General features: G+C 27.8%; 1 protein-coding gene across 2 annotated transcripts in view; it reads left to right on the top strand.

Moving 5' to 3' along the window:
* Nucleotides 1-84: 84 nt before the first annotated feature.
* The window catches only part of LOC100205103 (AP-4 complex subunit sigma-1), a 14,070-nt gene continuing 1,654 nt past the window's right edge, over nucleotides 85-12,500 (top strand). Inside the window, exons 1-5 of one of the 2 annotated variants that reach the window (XM_065805513.1) lie at nucleotides 85-269; nucleotides 347-433; nucleotides 11,486-11,569; nucleotides 11,698-11,709; nucleotides 12,442-12,478. In XM_065805513.1, the coding sequence (XP_065661585.1) occupies nucleotides 129-269; nucleotides 347-433; nucleotides 11,486-11,569; nucleotides 11,698-11,709; nucleotides 12,442-12,478 (361 nt within the window). In that variant the 5' untranslated portion in view covers nucleotides 85-128. Of the gene's footprint in view, nucleotides 270-346; nucleotides 434-11,485; nucleotides 11,570-11,697; nucleotides 11,710-12,441 lie in introns of both variants that reach the window. The other variant, XM_065805514.1, reaches the window with a different exon arrangement.

Below are 12,500 nucleotides of genomic sequence, written 5' to 3'. Positions count from 1 at the left end.
TATATATATATATATATATATATATATATATATATATATATAATTGCACTAAATTATCAAATTACTATTTTTATTCAATTTTCCTCATAATAAATCTAATAATATTCTGTTATGGTATAGTATTTATAATGATAAAGTTTTTATTGGTTGTAAATAAGCAAGGACAAACAAGAGTTTCAAAATATTATTGTAATGATTTTTTAAAAGAAAAAAGACCATTGTTTGAAGCTGAGATTGTTCGAAAGTGTTTTTCTCGAGCTCAACATCAGGTATTTCTATGATTATATATGTAAATCAGTTAATTTATTTGTGTTTGAAATAAATTTGTTTTATTATATTTATTTAGTGCTCATTTATTGAATATCATAACTTCAAAGTGGTGTACAGAAGATATGCATCATTATTTTTTCTGATAGGAATAGATGATCAAGAGGTACCAATTGTAATGTATATGTTATTTATAAGAGATTTAGTTCACTTTGCTGAACTTAGACTAAGTCTTTAGGATTACAGGCAACCATGAGCTAGACTAGGTTTTTTCAAACCGAGACGAGACCGAAACGAGAAGTTAGTACTTCTCGTGAGACCGAGAACAAGACAAGAAATTTAACAATTTTTGAAAACAAATTTATTAAAATCCAAGTAAAATAAAAAAATTCAAATTGGTTTTGAATGGAATTGTCTTGTCATAATTGGACTTTGTTTCAAGCATTTGACCATGGTTCGTTGTTTCTTCTTAGGAGGAGGAAGAAGAGAGTCGTCAGTTTTTTCAGAATACTCAACGTAATCTTGGCTGTGTTTTTTTTCGAGGTGACGAAGTCCGTTTGTGTTTCCATCTTTTGTTTTCAAAGACTTTTTGCACGCCTTGCATTCAGCACCGTCACTTGTTTTTTGAAAATATCTCCAGATTTTGTTTTTTCTTGGTGACATTTTTGATCGTTGAAATGAGGCAAGAATATTTCTTTTCAATATGAACAATATGTGTCAAGTTGAATTCCACTGGTAAACTAATGAAAGTCGAAAGTGCACCATTTTATACAAAAAGTTTCTGTATTTAAAATCTAATTAAAAATATTTAAAATCTAAATAAAATTTTTTAATTAGATTTTTAAAAAAAATCTAATTAAAAAATCTAATTAAAAATTTAATTTTTTTGTCAAAAACAAATTAAATTTTTAATTAGATTTATTAAAATCACGGAGTCAAAATATTAATTAATTAAAAAAACAAATTATTAAGCATTTTGTAAATTATAATAATTTTTAATTTGGAAAATAATATAATATTCAAGTCTCGTTCTACTTCTCGCGAGAATTTTCTATTTCTCGTTTCTCACGAGAGGAGATCTCGCTCATGGTTAATTACAGGAGGAATGATCTTCCAACAATCAATCAAAATGATCTTCCAACAACTAACAAGGGTTAATTCTTAGAATTAACTCAAAGTTTGGAATACCATTAATTCTATTCTATATATACCACTAATTCTATTCTATATATAGGTACACATACATAGTAAGTGACTGGGATTAATATTTGACTGGGGCCGGGCTTGATAAAATATAGCCGGGGCCAGGTTTGTGACTGGGGCTGCATGAACATTTGTACATCCTAAAGTATATTTTTTTAATATATACTTTAGGATGTACAATTTAATTTACTGAAGCTGCTACCTCCCTACATGCTGATACCTAAATTACTTTATTCTTTTCTAACAAACGTTGTTTGATACAACATTTTTTATAATCTGTCTAAGATTATGCCTCCTTTTCTTGTCTTACTAGAGTCACACCACACATCCATCTGATCATCTCTTTCGGCAAATACTACACCATATAAATACTAAAGTTTGTAAAACAATAAAAGGATATTGTATGCCAGCATCTATATAAATAGCAAACATTAATGTTTATATACATAAAGTGCATATTGGAAGCTTTTATTCCTTATGGAATGAAAGTTTGGAAGCTTTTATTACTTCTCTTTAATTTAAAGTCAAGTCTTACTCTATTCTACTCCACATTTTTCACCATCTTTAGCAGTTGCTTTATTGAACATTATTCATTTTTTCATCTTTTTTACAAGAACATCTCTCTTAAGAACAAATGTCCTTTTATTATTGCAAGAAGCCAATGTAAAAAAAGGCCTGTCTGATGTTAAGCTCTGTTATTCTCAGTTTACTAAATCTTGTATCTTATCTCAGATGTTAGGTTCTTGAGATTTTATGGTTAGTTTTTAACAATGTCATTAACTAAAGTAAGTCTAACATTTAATTTCTAATTTATGGGTCTGATCTTTTTACTTCTCCCCAGAATAAAGCAGAGTTGTTTGCAAAAAAATTTTACTCTAATTTGACTCTTAAATCTAATGGCCACACTCTTCCTGACAGTTAAACAGATTAACCCATTGTTAAACATTAAAATCAATATGGCTTCCAATACTAAAATTAGTTCTCAATTGAACACTTCTACAGCTTGTTCTCCAGACAAGATTTCCATCATTTTCTTGAAAAAGTGTTCTCCAGAATTCTTTTTAATTTTTGCTAAACTTTTAAAAAGTGCTAAATAAGTGGTTCCAATTTTTTAAAACTCTAGAAACTACCCTACGATTAGTCTTCATTCTGTTATTACTTTCTTTATATAAAGTTTTTGAGATTAATAAATTATTTCTTTCTAATTGCGGAGTTAAAGTTATTCTTGAAGGCCTAAAATTGGGGTTCAAAAATTTTCCTTTTTTTATGAATAAAATTAAGCAGTTTTACTAAATTTAAGGGTTCGAGGACCCTTAAATTGAAGAAATAGAAGTGTTAGGTGTAAAAACTGAAAAACAGGCATTTTAGGATTTTTTTATTTGACTTTTCTCATAAATGATACATTTCCACCTTTCCACTTCTTTCTATTTCATTTATTTTGAATTTATAATTAGGCAAGCATGATTTTTAATACTATTACAGAGAATATATAAAAGTCTTTTAAAAATCTTTCTTAATCTACAATAACGATCTTCATGAAATCTAAAGTGGCTCTATTTGCTGGCGACTCAACTTTATACTCTTGTCTTGACGAAAAATCTTCACTTTTTAATTGCTTAGAACAAGCAGTCGATTTTAAATCTGATCTCTCTTTTGTAACAGCTTAAGGCTTGCAATGGCTTATGGATTTAAATTCTGGACTTAAAATCCACAATTTTTGTTAGTACAACAAAACTCATTTATTTACTGCAAAATATTATAATAATGTTGGCATTCCTATATTGACGAATAACAACCCTCTTACTCTCAGACAAAGTCTAAAAACACATTGTAAATGTAATTAGATCTGCTTTATCTGCCAAGCTTGAGCCACTCTCCTATTGTTGTAAGGTTGCATTTCTTTCCTTTATCTACCTGCTCAAATGAGCTATAATCTCTAGAGCGATAAACCAAAACTCATTCTTGCGTGGCTTTTTATTCAACAAGTTGCATCTTTTTACTGTATCTGTCCCTTCATGCTATAAAAAACTTATATTAATCCAGTTTTTTTCCTTGAACATCAAAAAAACCTTATAACTTTTACCCATCTTCATGTTTTCCTTTTTTATACAACTTACAACTTTTCAAGTCTTCAGTTATACGATTCTTAGTATTTTAACTTGTTCTCTTTTTTAAAGTAACTCATAACTTAATAGTGGTTGCTTGCAATCTTGTTGGAAGTAAATTAGAGTTTAAAAATATATAAATGTATGCCAGTATTTAATAAATAGTAAATGTAAGCATAAAATTAAAATATATTAAGTATTATAAATTTTTTTCTAGCCCGGGCTATCAATCCCTGCTAAATCTTATAATTTTGCCGAGGTCACGTTTGCAAAAAGTTTCATTTTTAGCCGTGTCCAGGGCCCCGGTCACTTACTACACATACATACATACATACATACATACATACATACATACATACATACATACATACATACATACATACATACATACATATATACATACATATAGAGGCCTTGCTGGGAGTAAATAAGTGTAAAAGTGGAGAAAAACTCTCCTGCTCCTCTAAACAGCTTTTTACGAGAGCTGAATTTTATACTTATAACAAGAATATTATTCATTTGTTTTTTCATAATCGGATTTTTTAAGATTTTTTTAAGATTTTTTTTTTATAAGAAACCAGTTTGTTTGTCCAATCTAATTAAAAACTGGCGCTCTTTATTTTATTTTTATTTTTTTATGCAATAACTCTTCCTTAATAAAGCATTGCAATTTGTAATGCAAATATTTTATTATTTTTAAAAAGACTTTTTCATCTTTGTTACAACGATAATGCTTTTCTTTTATAAACAATTTTGCAACCATATTGTCATTAATTCTAAATTATATATTAATTACAAGGTATTTCAGACAAAAGATTTTAGAAAAAAAAATCTATCAACACTACATATCTGTGTTTAAAAAGAAAAGAAATTTTCTTTTTTCTTTTACTAATTCTACTCAACTTTATAGTATAATTATGTAATATTTATATTCACATTTATAATTCTAAAGTTCTGCTTTACCAAAAAAAAAAGCTATTGTAGTATAAAATAACTTATATTACAAAATCGACAAGTTGCAAGTCATTTGTATAGTTATAATCAGTAAATGTTATGCAAAATAGATAAACAATCACATTTGGTAAGCAAATAAAGGTAATCTGAAACTCAAACATTGTCTATTGTCTTTATTCTATGTACAGGTGAATGCACCCTAAAAACTAAGGCACCCAAAAACAGCGTGGTCAGTTATATGACTATAAAAATTTAAATCTATATTTTAAAGCCATAAAAAAATGTTTTTTGATACATGAATGTTCCAGCAACAATTAAAATAGAAGAAATCATAAAATAGAAGATAACAATAAAGAAAAATTTTTACAAATGTTTTAAATTTAAAAAATTGTATAAATTTTTAAGAATAATTGCTATAAAATAGTGGTTTTTTAGAGTTTGCAAATTCAATCTAGTTATATATTTTTATATACTCTCTATATAAATCAAATCATTTGCATTTTAAGTAGAAGGGAAACTTTAAAAAAACTTTTAAAGTGTACAATTCGACATGTGGTTTTTGGGGTGCATTAAAAAAAATTTAACCATATTTTTCACTAAAGAGGTTAGGCGTATAATTAATATGTTTTCGCCCTTTTTGGTTTATGTTTAAATAAATGTCTAAAATTACTATAAAACGATTATTTTGACTATAATACGTACGATTAACTAATTATAGTTATTTATATATAATAATTAATTAACCATTAAAATTAAGTTAATATTTAAAAAAATTAAAAAGAAGTCTCGCAATATTCTAAGACGTTAGACTTAATCGACTGTATTGTTAACTTAATGTTATTAAAGAGAATTTCCAACGGAAGAGAATTCCAAACGGCCATATAAAAAAGTTGTTTGTTTAAAATTATAAAGTTTCAAAATTAAAAGATTAACAGTTTGAATAAACTTGGTTTAATTTTTTTTCAAGATTAAACTAAAAATGAGTGAAATAACTTTATGAGAATATAGAAATTGCTTGTATTGAAAGTGCACGGAGAAAATGAGGAAATAAATGAGGAGAATGAGGAAATAAATTCACCGTTAACTGGGTTAATAGTGACTTCGAACAGCTGCTTCTCATCGCTATTGTTTCATATGCCACATTAATAACTTTCCAAAAAATTTTAAACTCTTTTCAGGGCAAAGTATTATTGACGCTTATGTACAAAAATGCTTTCGAGATTGACTTGATTTTAACTTAAGAAATACTTACAATTTGTAACCAAAAATGCTTGTATGCATAGAAAAAGGTCAAAAACAGTTGACAACATTACAAGCTAATTAATCTAGAATGGTTATCAAGTGTCATTGGGTAATCGAAGTCACAAATTCATTTCTAAAAACATCGTTTAGAGCCTTAGATAAATTGTGCAATAAATGTTTGCCTTGCACACTCACCGACTGCAGAAATGCAGCATCCCTTATTAATAGATTTTTCATGCGCCTTTACTCAGACCAGGATGACAAACAAACAATTATTAAAAACATGAAAGTAAAGCTTCATTTAGAGAATAGTTTAGAAAAGTTGGTCAAACCTGAAAAAATAAACAAAGTTTGTTTGTAAACATTCCACCAGAGCTTGTACTTAATTTTCCAAAATTGCTTGAAGAAACAATAAAAAGCAGCATAACTTTAGGCTCATATCAACTTAGAGCTTAAGCTACATTACTGAACATTTCAATAAAGGTAAATATGAATTGGCTATATGCAAAAGTGTTCAATTGATAGGGAAATCGAAAGTTCTTTCTATTATTATCAGATCTTCTCATTTTGGTTCTACAAAGTAGAAAATTTATGTGCAATATTTACCTTATACAAATAATGAAACTGGAATCGAAGGATGTTACTGTACTTTTAAGTCCAGCATGAGAACATTCAGTTGCTGCGCACATATCGCTAGTGCGACTTATTATTTAGCATGTAGAAAATACTTAAAGATCCTTCCGAATCCAGCTGGATTACTAATAGTTTTTTTTAATAATAGCGCAAAACCAGAAACTTTAATATTGACACAAATTGAAACTTCGGAAGAAGAAATTTACTAGTCAAAAAAATTTAAAAAGATTTTTGAAGTGAACCCTAAAATTCATTTAGTTTCTTCTTCTGAGTCATTTGATGATCATTTAAGCGTCAGAGAAGATAAATCTATCAAAAATACATAGCGTTCACTGTCTAGTATGCAAGATGGAGTTAATCTAAAGAATTTGAAAGTTAACAAGAAACAAAATGAAAACTCATGGTTTATTAGTAAAATTCCTAAATGGGGAGGAAAATTTATTAAATCAAATTTTAAAAAGTCGGTGAAACTATTGAACACATGCACAATTGATTATTTTTTACTTGCACTTTGGACTTCAAGGAAGCTGTCTAAGAACATATTGATTAATTTGAAATACTCTGATATCAAAGAAAAAGTTGCTTCTATAATAGGGTTTATTGATTCCAATGCTTGGGATAAAGCAAAAAGTGTTTGGCTCTTAGGCGTTTGCAAGCTTTGTGTTTCTCAAGACGAAAATGGAAATCTCTCTATCTCTACATTTGGAACTGAAATGGAATATTTCATTAATTTCATTGCGCCATTTCAGTCTTTTGAGTCACAAGTAGTTTGCAATAATCAATTGTGTATGCGGAGTTCAACTAGAACTATTAATGATCTCTACTTCTCAAAAGTAGGTGAAGAACTAGTCTTGACACTTAGTCTTAACTTTTCTTCTCAAAAGTAGGTGAAGAACTAGTCTTGACACTTAGTCTTAACTTTTCTTCTCAAAAGTAGGTGAAGAACTAGTCTTGACACTTAGTCTTAACTTTTCTTCTCAAAAGTAGGTGAAGAACTAGTCTTGACACTTAGTCTTAACTTTTCTTCTCAAAAGTAGGTGAAGAACTAGTCTTGACACTTAGTCTTAACTTTTCTTCTCAAAAGTAGGTGAAGAACTAGTCTTGACACTTAGTCTTAACTTTTCTTCTCAAAAGTAGGTGAAGAACTAGTCTTGACACTTAGTCTTAACTTTTCTTCTCAAAAGTAGGTGAAGAACTAGTCTTGACACTTAGTCTTAACTTTTCTTCTCAAAAGTAGGTGAAGAACTAGTCTTGAACTTTTTTCTTCTAAAAAAGTGTTCTAACTGTTCACATCAACTTTCAATTTGCAGCAACTTTAATTGTGTTCCTTCTTTTCTTTATATTGATTCGGATATTCAAAATAAGTTTAATGTCCATTAACTACCAAATCAAATATCTTCTGGAGAAGGTAAAATGTACAAATTTATATCATTATCTATTGCAAAAGACAGCATTTTCGAAGTATTTTTAATTTAAAATCAAAACTCTATTTAGTGGATAGTTTATGCCCACAGAAACATGATTTCTACTTGCGTTTATTATTTAGTGTGAACGAGAAATAAAGTTACATTAATCCCATCTATTTTGGTGTGCTCTGAAATATTTTTTGTGAAGTTTTTAATTTAAAAACAATTGTGCATAATATGTAAACATAGTTAAAAAAAATAGATAATATTTCTTTAATTTAAAATATTATTGAAAATGTACTTCATGTTTCATAGATTAGACTTTGATTAATTAATTCGATGTTAGAAACTTTGAAAAAACCCACTGGGAAGCCATTTGATACTACACTTAGCAAAGTTAAAATATGTACTCTCACCCCTCGTGTGTGCATGATTTTTTTAGTTTTTAATATTTATTAGGGGTTTCTAAACAATAAATCATTAACAGAAGTTGCACACACAAGGGGTGGAAATAGGGGCGAAAGAAAACACCATGGGTGCTATACCTCTTTGCGCAAAATTTATACAAATATCTCATTAAAATATTCCCATCATTTCTTTCTAGCACCTGCTGATAAGATTATTTCTGGATTTTGTCCATTTACTTTGCAATTTACTTTGCTGCAAACAGACTTTATAACATTAAAACAGGTTGGACACTGCTTATGTCTCCACAATTACATTGAAGCATATATTTTATAAAAAGTTTTTTAACTTCCGCTTTCTTTTTTGCAGCATCTTCTTTTTCTTTTAACTTTTTATGGTTTCAACTACAGTTAATACATTGTTTGCTGTCATTGAACCATGTACTTGGGTTACACGTGTCATGTCTTTTGATAATTTAGGCTTGACCTTTTTGGTTGTCATAAAACCTGGTATTTCTTCCAGTTGGATACTTTTTTCATGAAGTTCATCAATCAGTTCCATAGCTTGTTTGAAATTTAATTTCCAGTAACTTGCTGAACCATGTCTTTTATCAGGCAAAGAAATTAAGGGAGAGGACTGTTTCTCTGCTTCAATACAGTTTTCTGCTCTTTCAAATTTATCTTTTTGCATAAATTCAACACTCAATGAATTTTCAGTAACACCATACCTTTTAGCAGATTTTATAATTGTTTCTTTGGTTGTCCATTTGTCCCATATATTGGCTAGAACTAACGTAAAAGCTTCTTTGTTTAAAGAACAGATATCTGAAAACATAGTCTTTCTCTTTACAATACTCACTATCAATGCTCTTATTTACTTGGTCAAGAAGTTGAGTAACTCCTGTTGTGTCTGGTGGAGTGAAAAAGAAACAAATTTTTTTAACTCAAGAAAAGATAAAACATCAAAGTCTAATCTTGAGCTATGTCTGACAATAAGATAATGGGTCACTTAACATTTTTTTCATTTAAGTAGACATCCAATTCTTTTAGTGCTGCCAAGAATGATTTATGGTTTGATACTCTATTTTCTGATGTCGTAACCAACAATTGTGGAATTTTATTTGCTGCTTCTGTCGGAGCCATACAACTTGTAATACCAGTATATTTAAATATCACCTGGCACATTCATGTATGGCCTTAAAATAAGAAATTAAAATTAAAATTCATTTTAAGCAAGTATTATTATTTATACATTTTTTCTTAAACCACACATATTATTGCATACCTGAAAATGAAACAGATGGTTGAATTGTGATACATTCTCTATTTTCTCTATACATTCTTTGGCATACATCCCCTTTGTTAGCATAAAACAATCCAGAATTTATACCATCAACCCCATAGTTAATAAATTGGGGTGTTTCATCACAATAAATTATTCAACTAATATCAACAGTGCCATTTCAGTGATTCAAGTTTCTCTACATTAACCATAATGCCAACTTCTACTAGTTCTTTAGCAAGGGAATCTAAAATATATTACATGGAAATAAGTATATTTAAAAAAGTACATTCATACTTTTTTTATAAAAATTTCCAAACTGATTCCTAAATGATTACATGCCATTTCCCTTAAACAAATCTGTGCACAGTTTATAGATACTCTTCCTTGTCGCTTGATGGTAAGACTGCTATGTTTAGTAGTAAAGCGGTGCCAAAATGATCGACTTAATCTAAAAAGAGGACCGTTATATAAAAAGAATAGTCAGATTAAAAAAGGGATATTTAAATATAAAGATGATTCTGATTACCCTATTTAGATTTCATCGGATCATTGTAGGTTTAATGATTTTATATCAACTTACTTTCCTTTTTCCAGTGCAGCTCGAGTATTTAATGATAGTTTGTGAAACTTCCTTCCACCTTTCATCTTTGTATTAGTGTGATGTCTAATACGTAGCACATTAAGAATTAATTTGGTTACTTCCTGTTTGTTAATTGCTTGTAAAGACCTGTTCTTATTTTTTATAAAATGAACAATGCCTCTTCGTTTTCTGTAAGTATAGTAAAATAACCTCTTTCTTGTCCATTAATCACTTTTCTATCTAATTGCCTGTTGATTGTCTCTCTATCTTTAATAAGAGGAAACATACCAGTCTTTAATGCTGCTTGTCCCCTCCCATTCATTTCTTTGCACCAGTTTATAGCAGCATTTAGTTGCTTATTTCTTTTGTACTAAGATTTCTTACTTTATTTATAGGTAAATGTAACGGAGATGTTGGTTTCATTTTACTTACTATTAATAAATAGTATAAATATAATAAACAAAACTCTAAAATGATAAACAAACAAAAAAACATAACAAGCGTCATTTATTGTGCTGTGAAAAAATTCTTTAGACGAGCATTGTCTTAGGGTTTTCACACAAGCTATAAATTTATTTATTAACAACATTATTTTTTTCATAAAAAATTTGACAAAGAACTATAAAAGTTTTTACTACTTATAAAAAATGTTTTATATTTTCTTATTGTAATAGAACACAGGCATTTTAAGAATTATTGCAACAATTAAAAATTCCACAATAAAAGTGAATAATATATTAAAGTAATTAATATATAAGATATATAATTTATTACATAAAATAAAAATTACTATGCAATAACTTAGAGTGTTTTAGTTTTATATTTTATCATTTAAATAATTTTATATTTTATCAATCTAATTTAGAGTGTAATATTTTTATATTTATCAGTGAGTCCAATCTAATCAAAAAAGTTTGCATTTCAATCGGGGCTCTATTTTAATTTTTTTTTGCAACAACCTTTTAAAAAGAATTGCAATTAATTATGTAATTAATTTTTTTATAAAAATGACTTTATATTTTTTATTTTAGTTACAATAATAATTATACTTTTGAGAGAAAAAACTATACTTTTGCGAGAGCCATAAATTGCTCCCATAAACCATTTTAGGGAAGTGTGGACGAGAGTGAGAGCTAAAGCTCTCGCTTCCCGCAGAAGCCTGTATATATATGTACATACATACATTCATACATACATACATACATACATACATACATACATACATACATACATACATACATACATACATACATACATACATACATACATACATACATACATTCATACATACATACATACGTACATACAAAAATACATACATACAACATATATAAACAAATGCATCACTAAATTAAGTTGTTATTTTACCTGTTTATAGACATTTATCTTTTTGATTTTTTTTTTAGAATGAACTTGGAATCTTTGAATTTATCCATAATTTTGTGCAAGTTTTAGACAAATATTTACAAGAAAAATTTCAAAAAAGTGTTGTAAGCATTTCTTTTTGTACTACGTATTGTTTTCTACTCAATGTTGTGAATAAAAAAAACCAAATTAAAATATCATCAACTGCTACAATCAACCAGCATTAATAGATTATCATTTTTTTCTTTTTCAGAGTGAACTGGATGTATCTTTTTCTACTGACGCTATTTGATTAATGATCAGTTTAAGTTATTTGATATGAGATTTTCTTTTCTATGGTTATTACGATTGGTTGATGTTTAAACATTGTAAAGTATTTATATTATTAATTTATTTTCATTAAATTTTTTTTGTGTTTAATGGAAAATGTACTTTAAGTAATATTTTTTTCTTATTTAAAATAAAGTTTAAAAAAATGTAAATTTTAATAAAAAGTTATTTTTATGAAAATTTTATGGAAGATTACAAATACAAATATTTATCAAAATAAAAATTTATTTGAACTGTATGTTTTTGCAGTGAAAACATCTAAAAACTTGATTGGATTAAATATTTGATTGGAATGAGTAATGTGAACTGTGTGCAAAAGATGTCACAAGATTTTTAATGATTTCAATGATCTTTTTAATTGATAAACTAAAATTTTTAAAATTTGTGGGACACTTATTTGTAAAAGAGTGTTGTTTTGTAAAAGGTACTTATTCAACAGGGGTTATTTATAGAAAATTTTTAATTTTTGTTATTCTTAAATATTTTCTTCAGCGTGAAAGTAAGCACATTCTAATATTTAAAAAGAGAGAAAGCCACTACTACAAGATAGGGTGTATATGAGAACATTTATGGTATATGTACTTGTGTTAAAAACCTAATTTGTATACCACTTGGTTCTTTTTGTTTGTTTTGTACCTAATATTTAATTTTCTTTAACAGTAATCAGATAATGTTTAATCTAGAAGTTGTTCATATGATATTAGGTGAGATGATATGCAATGGTTA

Source organism: Hydra vulgaris, chromosome 09 (genome assembly GCF_038396675.1).
Source record: "Hydra vulgaris chromosome 09, alternate assembly HydraT2T_AEP".
Classification (NCBI taxonomy): Eukaryota; Metazoa; Cnidaria; class Hydrozoa; order Anthoathecata; family Hydridae; genus Hydra; species Hydra vulgaris.
The sequence above is the reverse complement of the archived record's forward strand: the minus strand, read 5'-3'. Positions and strand labels throughout refer to the sequence as shown.